Source organism: Schistocerca piceifrons, chromosome 7 (genome assembly GCF_021461385.2).
Source record: "Schistocerca piceifrons isolate TAMUIC-IGC-003096 chromosome 7, iqSchPice1.1, whole genome shotgun sequence".
Classification (NCBI taxonomy): Eukaryota; Metazoa; Arthropoda; class Insecta; order Orthoptera; family Acrididae; genus Schistocerca; species Schistocerca piceifrons.
The window spans coordinates 13,680,517-13,697,103 of NC_060144.1; the positions used below are offsets into that span (position 1 = coordinate 13,680,517).

At 47.0% G+C, this 16,587-nt stretch overlaps 1 protein-coding gene across 4 annotated transcripts in view; it reads left to right on the forward strand.

Annotated features, from left to right (window-relative positions):
- LOC124804777 (GRAM domain-containing protein 2A-like) overlaps positions 1 to 16,587 on the forward strand; it is a 322,882-nt gene that overhangs the window by 258,205 nt on the left and 48,090 nt on the right. For all 4 annotated transcript variants that reach the window (XM_047265098.1, XM_047265099.1, XM_047265100.1 and 1 more), the window contains one exon: positions 1,353 to 1,564. In XM_047265098.1, the coding sequence (XP_047121054.1) occupies positions 1,353 to 1,564 (212 nt within the window). The remainder of the gene's footprint in view (positions 1 to 1,352; positions 1,565 to 16,587) is intronic.

A 16,587-nucleotide genomic window follows, 5' to 3' on the forward strand; every position in this document is an offset into this window, starting at 1 on the left:
TGTACACATTCCTGCCGGCTGACGGAACTCTATGCATGGCTGGACCTAACATTGCAATAGGAATCCTGAAGATTTCCTGTTGTATTTTTAAGTTCTTCGATGTTAGCAGGTGGAGTACTGTAAAGCGCGCCCTTAAGGTGGCCCCAGCGCGCTGTCAGGTCAGGCGGTCTTGGGGGCCATGCAGTGTCACGGTGCCTTGTAATGACAAGCTTACCAAACAATCGTAATACAGCTCCCATCGATATCCGTGTCGTCGCTCCGTCATGCTGAGGTGAACTGCTGGCAGAAAAATCGGGCAGTTCGTGCGCAACAAAACTTTCCATCGTGGCAACCTACCGAACAGACGTTACAGTGTTTGTGCACCCATTATGATCTTCAAAAAAGTAGGGGCGTGTTGTGCCACTCGAAAACATGACGCATGTTGCAGCTGTGCGGTGAACGCTCGGGTAGCTGACGTGGATTTTGCTGGGACCAATAGCGACAATTCTGTCTATTGACGAAGCCACTGAGGTGGAAGCACGGGCTGTTAAGGAAATGGTTGTCGTCGCGCAGTTTTGCTAACGGGCGTTCAGCATATTTTCTACGCTTTAGCAAATCTTTACGGTGAGGTAACCGAACAATCTGCAGCTTGTACGAATGGAACTTTAAATCCACGTTCAGTACTCGATGAACACTTGAGCGACTTAACTGTAGAGACTCCCGTTACGTCGAACAGAACGCTGTACGCTTCTTACGAAAGCAGTTCGCACAGTCTCGATACTGTCTCCCGTACTAGCGGTTCGAGGTCTCCCTGAAAATTGCCTCTTGAATGCAGAAGCCGTTGCTCAAAATTGCGGACTCGGGTGTTGATTGCACGCGCCGAGGGAGCACGACCGTGCCGTCCGATGTTAAGATGACACCGAAATTCTCGACTCGCGGCCTCCACATTTCCATTCTTGTAACAGGCTTTTATCGTAAAGGCACGCTGTACACCTTTCCGTGCTCCGTGGTTACTGTTTATTAAACGGCAAAACAGTGCGAACAGCATTGTGTATGTCATTCGGCGCCACCTGCTTCGCAGCATTGCTACAGCATGTTCCAAAATTTCCCATTCTTTTGAGTCACCTGTAGTTTCACTTCTCATCTCTGAGTTTAATACTGCTTTCACTGCCCCGATATTGCCACTGCTTCATGCTACCGCAATCTGACCAAATTTGTCTTGACGTCACTACCGCGCTGTTTCGTTTGTTGACTCACGGGACCAACCAGCTACCTAATCAACCAACTAGTTAACCAACCAACCAGCCGCCCACCCAGAACCCCTGGAGCAGCAGCGGTGTGTGACCGGTGGCTCTTGCCTCGTGTGCCCACAGGCAGCTCAAGCAGCTGAGCGTCAGCGCGCCCGCCATGACGCACCACCAGCAGGCGATGGCTGCCGCCGCCGCAGCCGCCGCCGCCAGGGGCTCCTCGGAGCAGCCGTCCGTCGCCTCGGGTTCGCCGGAGCCAGCGCACTCCTCCAAGTACCGCCAGAAGAAGTTCCACCGGCACTTCAAGCAGGTCGCCGCCGAGGAGTACGTCCTCAACTGTGAGTACGCCTGCCGTCTCCTCCTCTAACGCCTCCAGTGTCATCCTACACAATGAACACCAAATCGTAGGTGCGACTCCTACAGTGCTTAAATTGTAACGAATACAGGGCGTGCCATAATTAATAATAGAAAACGACGCAAGTGAAAGTTAGTGACAATACAAGCAAAAACATTGCAGTGAACTTTGCCAATAAGCGGTTACAAGCTGCCTATGTCTTCAGTGTGAAATATTTTCGTAGTTAGTACAAATGTAGTTCACTTGTAAACTTCTCGATTAACTCCCTACGTAATTCGGCTCGAATCTGGCGCAAACCTGCATGTTATTCGTCAGTTACCACATCAGGAACGTACACTGATGAGCCAAAACATAATGACCACCTGCTTAATAGCTTGTTTGTCCGTCTTTGGAACGAAATACATCACTGATTGCTGCAGCATGTTCCAAAATTTCCATTATTTTGACTCACCTGTACTTTCGTGGGCCGCCGACTTACGTACGCGGTGATGGCGTCTCATAGCGATCCGGATGGGTCCCATATGATTTACATCAGGCGAATTTGGTCGCCGAGACAGCCTGAATTCTTTATAAGTCTCCTCAAACCACTGTAGCACGATTCTGGCTCAGACACACGGACAATCACGACGACCTGCAGAGATGAGTGCAGTATTGTATCCAAATGCTAGGAGACCATGTGGAACACCTCCAGTCACAGGTACTAGTTTAGAGTAAACTTGAACGTGTACCTTGCTGAAGTGGTAAAGTATTTCTTGTCAGCGTACATCATGGACGAAATGTGAGCCCAATTAGATGATGGACTTCATCGAGAAGTTTACTGCTATATTCTCAAAGTGGCACTTTAAGACCGCGACTGTGTATAAAATAAAGGATGGTTTTTGCGAAGAAGAAAACAGCAACCAGTTACTGTTGATAATGCTCTTTAATTATGCAGATAACACTGTTACAGATTTCGAACCAACAGATTCATCTTCAGACGCTCTTTATTCCACCATGAGGTGAAAGATTCATGGAATGAAGGTGTCCTACAGCGAAAAATGACACTAGACATAATCTACTTAAACGTGACTATTCTTAATAACCAACCAACACAGAGTAAACAAATCTTTGAGGTAGAGTAGTAGTTATATTTTACATTGCGACAAAATAACACAGGATTTTCAACGTAAGTAAAATACATCAACTACTACTACTCAACCTTAAAGATCTGTTTACATTGTGTTCGATCGTTATTCGCTATGGTTACATTTAAAGTGGTCGTTCCTAACATCGTTTTTACTGTACGGCACTATCATGCCACGAACCTTTAACCACAAGGGGAAATAAAGAGTAAAAACCTCATGTGAACTTCAAAAATATGTGTACGTAGACGTGAACAGCCGTCTGAAGATGAAGCTCTCGGTTCTAAACCTGTAACGGCGCTGTGTGTCTAAACAAACAGTGATAACAGTGGCCTGTTGCTATTTTCTTCTTCGCAAGAACCAACCCGAAATGTTTACAAGTCAATTGAATTTGTGCTAACGAGGGCAATATTTGATACTGAAATCAGTGCCGGATCGTAAACACACAAAGTAATGAAACACATAAGGTGTAACGTCACTGTTCTATTCATATTTGTAAGATATTACAGTCTATCAGTCGGTGAAGGCTGGTTCACACGACACTATTAATGTGGTGATGTGGCGAGTTATTTAGTGGCTCCACTGAACGAGAAGACAGCGAGTAGGCGGGTGCCCGTTCACACCCAGTGGTTGGTGGCAGGGATAGACTTCAGTGAAGGGCGCTCTGCAAGGTAACTCTGAAATCGAGAGCGAGTCAGTGGGAGCTTATCCTGCAAGAACTGAAAGAAAATATGAAAATGAGTACTAAAATGTGTTTTTTCTTAGAGAACTCGCAGCTCAATTCTCTGCAGAATGCTTTTCCACGCTGTGTGTCTGAAAGTTGTTCCAAATTTCTATTACAAAACTTGCTAGTGGCTGCAGTTTAAACAGTCTGATACACCCCTTTCGACCAGGGAAGTCAGCTGCTTCCCTATTCTCGGCCTGGTGTGCTTAATTCTCCGTTTAATCCTCTTCTCTAGTAACCTCGGAATTCCCATCTCCTTATCCAACTCAGCGATTGCGGCCGTCTCGGCTGCGTCATTTTTCTACCGAGGACATTTCACAAGCATTCCTCTCCTATGTAAGCCGTAACAGACTTGACCATCGAGCGATGTTGCCGATCCACAAGTAACGAGTGCCTGGAATGAGTGGTTAGAACGAAAACTGATTGCTAATAGACTCAGTTGTAAAGTGCCCAGTAAACCCTGCTACCAGACGACGTGACTAAATAATGTTGCCCACACTCTTCTGGCTATTGAATCACTCGCTACTTCACTAAATTATTGGTCTAGTATGGGCCAACCTTTAATGATAAGCACATTAACGTTTGCGTAAATTACGGCGCAAGGAAGAATGTATGTGACCGAAATGAAGATTTTGTTTCTTACAGCACCGCAAAATATTTAAAAAATCTAAAGAGTAAATCCGTGGACTTACAGTAAATGCCCATCCAAAACTTCCATCGTGCTGAACGTAGGAATTTTCGTTGTCTTTATGGACTCTTGACTGCGTAGTTAACCAGTCACCGTAACGCCCGGCCAAAGTTCCGCCCAAAAATTGCTGGTCTAACTAGTCTTCTGAACGAAAAGCAAGCAACTGCAAATCAAGTGTACAGTTATAACACAGGAGTCAGTTGGTAGTATGCGGTCGTGTCTGATAACGTGCAAGAATTTTAGAGGAGGCTCTGTCGGGCTTATTATTATTATGTTTTGGCAGGAACATGATTTCTCTGTGTTTTATATAACATTAATCAGCAAAACTTCTATCAACGATCAGAATCACATTCTAGTAACCTACCCTCTAAAACCATACGTTTTAACTATTCATTAGCATTCAGTGCTCATCTCACTACTGCTTTTTCCTTCGACATTTGGCTGTTTTGCCAAACCAGCTGACCATTCTTGGCTGTTTCTGGCACCTTCTAACAAATTTTTACAGCGATCGATGAAAGTAAGTGTAGTTTTCAGGGCGTAGCAAGTTATTTAACAACTTATCTCTAACCCCAACGAATTTTTATGTGGTTGTGATCCACCGATTGGAGAAAGTTAATCGGAAAAGATACGGGGAGAGGAACAGTAATGTAGCACCGCCGCTAATATTGCTGAGGGGTGTTAAAAGTCGCCAAGAGCGGAGAGAGAGAGAGAGAGAGAGAGAGAGAGAGAGAGAGAGAGAGAGTGTAAAAGTTTCGTTCGATCTGTAGGCAGTATACACTGTTGACAAGAAGCTGTTTGCTCTGTCGAACTACGAAAGTTACTGCACCCGGATGTGACATGTAAAGGTTTTCTTCTTATCGCCAGTTTCTTATAACTCACACATCACTATTCGACTTTCTCTAGTTAATGACTAATATATGACGCATTTTGGGGTTTAGGAAGTGGAATATTTTATTTTTTCAACATTTTGACCTCGCTGAAGACTCCCGATCCAGGCTCAAATCTGTAGTTTGAAACCGGAAGTCCTGCTATATCTCACAGTAATTGCGTTATCTGCTGAGTGTGCCACGTCCCCGCATTCCTCTGCGTCTTCCGGCAGCTAAATGCGGACACACTGTGCTAAAACTACGGCCGTTTCCACTCTACATTTACAAGGCTTTTGCACACAATTGAAGAGTGTGACAGAGAGCACTCAGCTTTGTACCACGTGCTTCCCTTTGCAGTGGCGGGACGAACGACTGCAGCTGTGCGTCCTGTCTGATCTTGTCTTCAACGTTCCTACGGGAGCGATACGTCGGGAGTTGGAGCAGCTCGCGGAAGGCACTGTGCGTCTTGTAAACGATTACGCGCTGGCGCTGTCAGCGTGACGTAACGCGAGGCAGAAGGCGTTAGCAGAGCGGCCGCTGCTGCGCCAGATGCCAGACGAAGAACAGAGCCAGGCGGTGCTGGGTCTGCTTTCTGGGAGACCGCACACGCTAAACTGTAATCGGGCGGCAGAGGAAGGCGTAAGTGCGGCACTGTAGTCCTCTGACCGGCGTCAAGGCTACTTACGTTTCGTGATTAGAACACATGCCCGGCGAGTGACCTGTTATACCGGCAATATTAGGACAATTTTCACTACTATGGAACGAATTGTTCTCCGTCTTCGAGGGTAAATTCTTAATTAATCCTATTAAATGGCAGACAAATTATTTCCCAACGCCGTGCTTTGTCTACATTTAAAGAAAATTCAGTGTTGTTGACGCCGGTCAGACTAGTACAGTAAGACGGTAGGCATTTATCTACCTCCTGATTATGGTTCTTAAAATGCTGTCAACAGAAAAAGATTATATCTACTGCTGGATACAATTCAACCAACTGCTGCTACGTAATTATCGATACTTTAAGCTCAACATGCAACCACGGTAAATAATAAGCTTAAAGTGACAGAACAGTAGTAAACAATGCGACGTGTGAGGATACAGGGTCCTAACAAAGTGAGCTATTTGTCGTCGCCGAACGGACCAAGGAACATAATATTTCACCTGAACCTACAAGATTATAAATTGTTCATTCAAGGGGTTTTTGAATGTTGCTCAAGCATACGACGTTAGTAGTGGGCAATGAGTGAGTACAGCGAAAACCATCAGGGATTTTATGTTATCTTCAACTTGTGCTCGACCGTGACAGGAACTGTAGACTGGCAGTCTGTCTGTTTTAACACTATGCCGTCCGCACGTCTCGTACAAATTTATTCGCTTGCAGTGCTAAGTAGGATTACTTGGCTTGTTGCTGGCCGCTTGTCATGTTTCCGTTGATGACAAGCTGCAAACACATTGACTTTTGCGCGCTTTAATTTTCCGTAAATCCTCTATTTTGCCATATCGTTCCACAAACTCGAATTTTCTTTTCAAGTAACTTCTCTGCAAGTTCTACACTGTTATAATAATTATACATGTAGAGATGACGCCACTTTCCATCAGAAGGTGCCAGTAGTTCCGTCACTGTTTTTGCTAAAGGCTGTCCAGCGCCGGAATATATCTTGAATGAGGAAATGTATCCCACACTCGAATGACACAGCATCCGAATGGGTATGCCCTATTTCGTAATTTTCACGGATTGTAAACTTCAAAATTTAATCGTCCACGCCACGGTATCATTCTTTCATCAATTGAGACGTTTTGACTTAGATTTAACGTTTCTTTACACTTTTAGGAAAAATAATAAATTACGAATTGCACTTTGACAAGCCGGTCGGCATTATCTAGTTTATTGTAGCTGTCGGAAAACTGTAAAAATGATATTATTTGTCTGAATCGGTTGCGGGACATCGTTTTGCGAAATATCGGTGTGTCTATCAATGTATTCGGTGACCAATAATCATTGATCCTCGCTTTTCTTACAATTTCCATAAGGATAGCAAGCCGAAACCATTTGCTAAGTTGAGGTCCCGTAACGTCGACAAATTTGGCATTTTTTAAATCGTTTCCTTCTATTGCAATTTTGACTGTGTACTTTTGGTTTCGTTGCTAATATATTCAAATAGATCGTTCCCAATATATAACTGTACGATATCCTCGACCCTCTGTGTATCTTTGGGAAATATGTTTGGACCCGGGGATCCTTCAAATTTATTATTGGTCCTTGGTAAATCAAATTCTGACCACTGAGCACTGTCTTCTTCGTCTGATTCATCCGAAACAATTGGGAACCGTAGCGTTCTCCGAATTCTTCTTGTACGTATTTCGATATCTTCCTACTATTGTGCCTCACTTTCATTTTTTTTTATATCAATGTCTGCTTCATAATCGGCCAAGTCGTCCGGAACGTCAGACAAGACGTCCGCGCATTCATCGTAAATAATTCTATTGAATCTTTCGTCCGCCATGATGAAATGGCACTAGTACTTGTAAAAACAAAACACTTGTTGTGGGGTGTAACTTATTGTTACCTAAACAAAACAGCAATAGAATGCAAAAGATAGTAACGTGCTGTCGCCGGCCACTGCGCCATACTATGCTCACGACACCACTCTGGTGTCGCCGACCACTGAGCGATACTATGCAGACGATACCAATGTGGTCTCCCGGACGGCATAGTGTTAAGTCGCGAAAAATTGTTGAGGCCACTTTAGAACGCAGTCTACCTGGTGTACCCATTTAACATAAGGAGAAGGGCATTGATATGCGTGACAGTCATACAGCCACACATCACATGTGCACGACCGATAGGTTACATTTGAGGTGACGTACAGGGTGACTCAGCTGCCCCTACTCATGGGTTTTATGCAACCTGCAATGCCTCAAAAAAAATCACACACGAGATTTTCGAATTCTCTCACTTGCTAAGCACTAATTATTAGCCCACAGAAAACATGAACAGAACCTTTTTGTAAGAAACTTAATGTAATTAAATTTTGTACTGGGACGCGTTTTCGCTAGAGGCCGCAGTTTTCGAATTGTTCGAGAAACACGTACAAAGCTGATCTGCAAACGCGTTTTTCTTCAATAACTAAAAAACCCGTGGCTTCCAGCGAAAACGTATCGCAGTAAAAAGTTTAACTACATTAAATTTCCTAAAAAAAAAGGACCTGTTCAGTTTCCTAGAGGACTAATAGTTTGCGCATAGAAAGGGAGAAAGTATGAAAATCTTGCACGTGGTATTTCAAAGTGTTGCGGGTTGCATAAAACCCGTAGGCGGGGGCAGCTGAATCATCCTGTACAGTCAGGTAGAAGCATTAGACCATTTTACAGACATGAGCTTTTCCTCCATATCGGTAAATCAGTGTGTTAAACCGTCACCATGTCGGTGGTCAAGCCATTTGCCACGGCAGTTTTAAGGAAATGCTGATATGATATGTGATACAGCAACTAAGCAGTTAAACGTGAAACTGTGGAGAACAGGGTTTGTACACCTGACAGAGGTGGACTGCAGTGTACATTTCTTCCCTTAGATTTAAGTGAGTTAATGTGGTCGGTGACGTGGTTATTAGAGGTCGAACCCAAGTTTATAAAGGATTAATTACAGCATACGTCTTGGGCGATTGATGGGAAACGGAGGAAAATATGGAGCCTTAGGTTCAGCAGGGCCGTACTGGATGCCATACAGGGTCTCAGCGGTCCCATTCGACTAGCGCCCGAAAGGACGGACTTATTGTTCGGTCGGCCGCACAGAATCGTAAAGTCACGCCACGTGCCTTAAATGAGGAAAGCGACTCGTTTGCAGCAACGCAAAATCCCGAGTTGCCGGTACTGTCCCGACACCGCTCGATATGAAGGGTGTTCGACTGTGGCACTGAGCAGCTCGTTCTGTGTGTCTGATCCACCAAACACGTTTGCTCCACGGTTGCCGAGAGGCTTGGCACGCCTCGACTCGACAGCCACTACGACTAATGACCTCTCGCATAGAATCGAAGCAGCATGGAATCTAGCGCTTGTATCTGTCATGCAGACTTACTTCGACTCGACATCCAGACGGTTTAGAGCTGTTTCAGCTCCCAGAGGTGACATCTCCGTGTAGCATTTTCAGAATCTGTACCCCAAATCAGCTACAAATTTAATCGTGTTTTCTTCTTGATGTACTCTATAAGCACAGTAAGTAAATTTTTTGTTGTTGTCGTTCCTAGTGTTGGAATTGCAGTTGCGAGTAGTGTACGAAGAGCATTCAGTAAGTAATACAGCACATATTTTTTGTTCGGGCAATTTCGGTTGGAAAGAAAAGCGAAGTTTGTCATTCGAGGTGATCGACGGATTTTTCACACACACACACACACACACACACACACACACACACACACACACGTGGCTGCAGAACTGGACGTGTCTGTTGGTAGTGCTGACACCATCATCCACCAGTTGGGGGTACTCAGAGGCGTCTGTCCACTGGGTTCGTCGCCGCCTGACAGAAGAGCACGAAGAGCAACGAAGGACCATCTGCGATGAATTGATTGCGCGTTTCGAGGACGGTCGTGAAAAAAATTTTTAACGAATATCGTCACAGGCGATGAAATATGGGTTCGTAGCTTCGACCCGGAAATAAAACTATAATCCGTGGAGTGATGCTGCACCATCTCTGTGAATCCATAGAGTGGTGCCACGCCAACTCTCTTCCGAAGGAAAAGTTTATGTCGCACCCTGAGCCGGTAAAGTGATGGCGACGTCTTCTGGCACTCCGAAGGGGTTGCTCTGTTTGATGTCCTCCATCGTTGTGCACGATCAAGTCCGAAGTGGACTGTGCTACTGTCAGGAAACTTAAGAAACGCTTTGAGCGTGTTCGTCGCCACAAAAATGCAAACGAACTTCTCGTTCTAACAAGGGAACCTCTCCATCGCACCCCCCTCGGGTTTAGTTATAAGTTGGCACAGTGGATAGGCCTTGAGAAACTGAACACAGATCAATCGAGAAAACAGGAAGTTGTGTGGAACTACGAAAAAAATAAGCAAAATATACAAACTGAGTAGTCCATGCGGAAGATAAGCAACATCGAGGATAGTGTGAGCTTAGGAGCGCCGTGGCCCCGTGGTTAGCGTGAGCAACTGCGGAACGAGAGGTCCTTGGTTCAAGTCTTCCCTCGAGTGAGCCGGCACGGTAGCTCAGCGTGTTCGTTCAGAGGGTTAGCTGCCCTCTGTAATAAAAAAACTGAGTGAATAGATCAATAACGAACTTCAACGGGCGTCCGGTGACGTCCCCCATGAACAGTTGCAACGAACTATGACGAACAAATTGAGATTACAAAAAAAGTGAAAAGTTTTCTTTCTTTATTTTCGCAAAGTTATGATCTGTTCGTTCGTTCATTGACGTCTGTTCACTGTAATAAGTTTAGTGTCTGTGTTTTGCGACCGCACTGCAAAACCGTGCGATTAGTAGACGAAAGGACGTGCCTCCCCAATGGGAACCGAAAACACTTGATCGCAAGGTCATAGGTCAACCGATTCCTCCGCAGGGAAACACGTCTGATATATTCTATACGACACTGGTGACGGCATGTGCGTCACATGACAGGAATATGTTGTCGACCCACCTAACTTGTACACTTGGCGAATGGGTAAAAAGATTCTTCTACCTTGCCCGATTTAGGTTTCCGTGCGATGTAGTCGACTGACGTCGTGTGTTTCGATGTTTGTTTAGGTCTAGCGTCACCATACTACTGCGCAGTTACCTCGCATCGGACGGACGAACGGACAGATAATAATTGTCCGAAAATAAGAAATTAAACTTTTCACGCGAGGGAAGACTTGAACCAACGACCTCTCGTTCCGCAGCTGCTCACGCTAACCACAGGACGACGGCGCTCCTAAGTTCATACTATCCTTGATGTTGCCTATCTTCCGCATGGACTACTCAGTTTGTATATTTCGCTTATTTTTTTTCATAGTTCCACACAACTTCTTCCTGTTTTCTCGATTGATCTGTGTTCAGTTTTTCAAGGCCTATCCACTGTGCCAACTTATAACTAAATCTGAGGGGGGGGGTGCGATGGAGAGGTTCCCTTGTAAGTGACCACGCAAAGCCTCACACAACTCTGCGCACCGGAGAGGGGCTCACTAAACTTCGATGGACCGTTGATCATCGTGCAGCCTACAGCCTGGGTCACGCACGCTCCATCTGTTTGGTCCCACGAAGGATTCACTGTGCGGGAAGCAGTACACGGATGATGGGGAGGTTACTGATGCAGCACGGCGTTGACTCAGCCCGTCGACCCATAGAGTGGTACCGTGCGGGCATAAAAGCCCTACCAGTAACGTGGCGTAGGGCTGCCACATTGAAAGTAGACTGTGTTTGAAAACAGTATTTTGTAGGCAAAAGAGTGGGGAATAATACGGTGTATTGCAATCCTGAATGAAACCAACTGGCTTTCAGAAGAGTGTTGCGTTACTTGTCGAACGCCCGTAGCAGTCGCGAGTGGAAAGGCGGCCGGCGGGAGAGAACCGGGTCGGCGCGCCTCTGGCCGCCGGCTGCCGCGTCGCCTCCACTCGCGCGCCGGCTGCGCCGGGGGCCCGCGCTGGGTTCGCAGCGACGCCCCGCCGCGCCCACAGCCGGCGCGCGAGTGGCGGTGTGCGGACCGAGCTCCGGGGGGGGAGGGGAGGGGAGCAGACAGGGACAGGCCCCGTTACGCAACCGCAGTCACCAGTCACCAGCCACCGCGGCGGCAAGGCCCACGGACCCCCGTATGGTGGGCTAGTCACCATTCCCGCTGGCATTTCAGTGCCGCAGTCGCGCCTATCCGTAGCTCTCAGCAGTTTCCACCGAGGATGTAAATAAAGTAATTTTACTTACTGTGCGAATAGAACATACACTACTGGCCATTAAAATTGCTACACCACAAAGATGACGTGCCACAGACACGAAATTTAACTGACAGGAAGAAGATGCTGTGATATGCAAATGATTAGCTTTTCAGAGCATTCACACAAGGTTGGTGCCGGTGGCGACACCTACAACGTGCTGACATGACTGAGAATGAAAGGAAAGGGCAGATATCGCAGCCAAGGAGGCGTGTCTCGCCCCACAAGTATCTCAGTGTGCTATCCCCTTGCTCCACTCACTTCGCTGTTGAGCTCACGGGTCATGCGTCGTTGGGAGGATGAGTGGCTGGAAGTGACTGACAATAAGCTCCGTATAGTCAAGCCCACAACGCGTGTGTGGTGTACTTCCTTTCAGCCCCGTCGACGGGACGAGGTTCTCCTCACTCGGCTTCGGATAGGCCACAGCCCTATGACGCACGGCTTCCTACTCCGGCGAGAGGACCCTCCAATGTGTGGTGCTTGTGCCGTCCAGGTCACTGTGCGCCACGTTTTATTGGACTGTGTTTTATTTTCTGACCAGCGGGTCGCGGCTGACTTGCCAGCGGACCTGCCATCTCTTTTAGGCAACACTCGGATGAATGTGGTTAAAGTTACAAAGTTCTGTGCCATGTCAAATGTTTCTACAAAGATTTTAGGGAGAGGATCTTAATTTGGTCACTGTGTGACAAGCTCGCCCATATTTTATGTAAGTGGCCAGCCAATAACAATTTCCTGTGACATTCTTGTTGCTATGTTTCCCCTTTCCTTAGGTTTTACTTTCTTATGTAGCATTTTCCTTCTTTCCCTGCTTTCTTTGAGTGTGTGCTTTAGTTTTCTTAGGTCTGTCCACATTCGTTCCGTTTAATGTGTGTCAGGGCGCTGATGACCTCGATGTTGAGCGCCCATAAGCCCCAACACAGCACCACACCACCATCCAACAGATTTCTCATACACAAACAGCAGTTGACCGGCGTTGCCTGGTGAAACGTTGTTGTGATGCCTCGCGTAAGGAGGAGAAGTGCGTACCATCACGATTCCGACTTTGATAAAGGTCGGATTGTAACCTATCGCGATTGCGGTTTATCGTATCGCGACATTGGTGCTCGCGTTGGTCGAGATCAATTGACCGTTAGCAGAATATGGATCGATGGATTCAGGAGCGTAATACGGAACGCCGTGCTGGATCCCAACGGCCTCGTATCACTAGCAGTCGGGATGACAGGCATCTTATCCGCATGGCTGTAACGGATCGTGCAGCCACGTCTCGATCCTTGAGTCAATAGATAGGGACGTTTGCACGACAACCACCATCTGCACGAACCGTTCGACGACGTTTGCAGCAGCATGGACTATCAGCTCGGAGACCATGGCTGCGGTTACCCTTGACGCTGCATCACAGACAGGAGCGCCGGCGACGGTGTACTCAACGACGGACCTGGGTGCACGAATGGCGAAACGTCATTTTTTCGGACGAATCCAGGTTCTGTTTACAGCATCATGATGGTCGCATCCGTGTTTGGCGACATCGCGGTGAACGCACATTGGAAGTGTGTATTCGTCGTCGCCATACTGGCGTATCAGTCGGCGTGATGGCATGGGGTGCCATTGGTTACACGTCTCGGTCACCTCTTGTTCGCATTGACGGCACTTTGAACAGTGGACGTTACATTTCAGATGTGTTACGACCCGTGGCTCTACCCTTCATTCGATCCCTGCGAAACCCTACATTTCAGCAGGATAATGCACGACCGCACGTTGCAGGTCCTGTACGGGCCTTCCTGGATACAGGTAGGTTGTCGCCTGCTGTCCTGGCCAGCACATTCTCCAGATCTCTCACCAAGTGAAAACGTCTGGTCAATGGTGGCCGAGCAACTGGCTCGTCCCAATACGCCAGTCACTACTCTTGATGAACTGTGGTATCGTGCTGAAGCTGCATGGGCAGCTGAACCTGTACACGGTATCCAAGCTCTGTTTGACTCAATGCCCAGGCGTATGAAGGCCGTTATTACGGCCAGAAGTAGTTGTTCTGGATGCTGATTTCTCAAGATCTATGCAACCAAATTGCGTGAAAATGTAATCACATGTCAGTTCTAGTAAAATATATTTTTCTAATGTATACCCGTTTATTATGTACATTTCTTCTTGGTGTACCAATTTTAATCGCCCGTAGTGTAGCAGCAACAGAACGTACATAGATTTGTATGTCATTTGGCTTGTACAAATTGGAAAATTTAGTACGCAGATGCCACCTATGGCTCTGCGCGGGCTGGGATTCGCGACGAACCGAGCTTGGGCGATAGATAATGATCTGTTATTCATTGTTACCCCATTTCCAAACCACTGTTCGTCAGTTCCAGTGGGTAAGAGATCTGAACAAGGAGCTGGACAGAACAACAGTCGAACAGCCTCTACACAGGGTGTCCAGGAGGAATGGTTAATGTTAGGGGATATGACTAGAACGATCATTCGACGCAAAAAATGTGGTAAACGTGGGCTCCAAAATGCATACCTCAAGAACTACGAGCCAATGTTCAGCAACAGAGATGTGTTCAACAGTACCGAAGAAGTAAAATCCTCACAGATCTTAATGTATTCATTTTAGAGCTCAAGCTTACCAGACCTTTTTTGCTTAGAATGATAATTCCTGTCATATCCCTGAATACTGACCATTCCTCCTGCGACACCCTATGTAGAGGCGTCTGAGGACAGCTTGGACCACATCCGGTCGAGCGTTACCTTGTTGAAAGATAACGTCACGGAGCCCTCTAAGACAGGACACAGCCGCCGGCCATAGCATGACAGAAATGTAGCTCTGCTGTCCAGATCGGTCATGCGAACCATAGATAAGTGTTTCATACCCAACGGTACGCCGTACAATCACACCATGTACTCAGCCGATGCAGTCTGCCAAAGTTCGACCACCCCAGAGCCTCGACATACGGATGCGTCAGTCGTGATGCTGTAGACATAACAGAACTCGTCAGAAAAGGCGACGTGCTGCCACTCCTGCCCACAGTGTTGCCGTTGGGCGCAGAGTTGTCGGCGCGCCCCTCCCTGCTGCTGTGACGGCGCGCTGGCTGTCGAAGCCTCGTCACGTACTTACCGGTCCGGTTGACAGGCGAGCCACTTCCCGCACTGTGAAGGTGCTTCGTGTGGCTCTGCACTGCCGCATAGCCGGGGGAACGGTACGTCCACGTTCTCGCGTGGGGCCAGCGACAACCTGAACCTGTTGTGTCCGTGCCCGCACAAGATCACGGCTGAGGCTGCAAGCAGCCTCGTTGAACGAGAAACCGCAGTCTCGGCACACTACAGACCTGCCGCTCTGATATTCAGACAGGTGCCGGTAGACGTGTCTCGTTCTTACAACACGGTGTAACACGATCTTCTCACAAACAACAAACATCGAACTATATAACACAAAATATTAGTTGAGTATACTACAAGATAGGTAAGAATTATTTAACAGTGTAAGATTCATTTCCGCAGGAATGTCATGAATATTCACAGCTGTCTCTGAACATTAATGTATCACTCGATGTAGTCAAATTAAGTTTCTCATCCAGAGTACATTTAATAATAACTTTCCTAATACGTTGGTCAGACAGCTGGTCTTCTATAAGATAGGCTGGGCAGAGCGGTCCTGTGTTCGGCCGTAGGCAGAAGATCCGTTGCGGCGGTGTAGCGAAACGTTTCTGGGCGTGTCTCGCCCGTGTCGCTTATTCGTTGACGCGGCTTGCAGCGGCTGTCTTTCGTTGTGGTTCGGTTGTGGGGTAACAGCCTTGCTTTGACGCCTCACTCTTCGGACGACACCACACACTGTCGGCAAAGTGATTCCAGTCAGACTACTGAGTCAAGGAAGAAGTATCGCCTGATTGTGTCTTTATGAGTCCCAGGTCTTCTGTTTAGCTCTTACGGTCCTTCTACATCTATTTCAATACTCCACAAGTCACCTGTCTGTATGTGGTGGTTACTTTTGCTACCACTAACTGGTGCCACCTCCGCTTTCCCTATTCCACTCGCGAATAGAATGATTGTCGGTAAGCCTCTGCGTAAGCCCTAATTTCTCGCATTTTCTTGTTGTGGTCGTTTCGGAAGATGCATGTGGGAGGAAGTAATACGTTGTCCGACTCTTCCAGGAAAGTACTCTCTCGAACACATCCCTCGTAGCGTCTTCCGCTGGAGGTCGTTGAGTCTCTCTGTAACGCCCTCGCGTCGAGCAAGCGATCCCGTGACGAAACGCGCCGCTCTTCGTTGGGTCTTCTTGCATCTTCTATCAGTCCTACTGTGTAACGCTCCCAGATTGATAAACAATACTCAAGAATCGATGGCACAAACGCCTTGTAAGCCACTTATTTCGTGTATGAGATCAATTTCCTCAAGATTCTTCAGATTCTTCCAATGAATCTGTCTGGCTCCAGCTTTTACTACTGTTTGTTTTACATGATCATTCAACTTAAGGTCTTTCTGCGTTCCTTACGCGAGATACCTGGAGGCAGCGGAATTGCCGTGCAGTCTGTCGGAAATGCTGGTTCGCTAAGTTTCCGTAACTCACTCGCACTGATGGAACCGACAGGTAAGATATCACTGGAACGTTCCATGCTCATATGCATCCAACTGTGGCTAAATGTCGAAATGGAGCCACTGCTACTTCTTTCTCACATGTTCCTCCAACTGAACGAGTGCCACGCAGATATGTTGACAGCACGTTAAA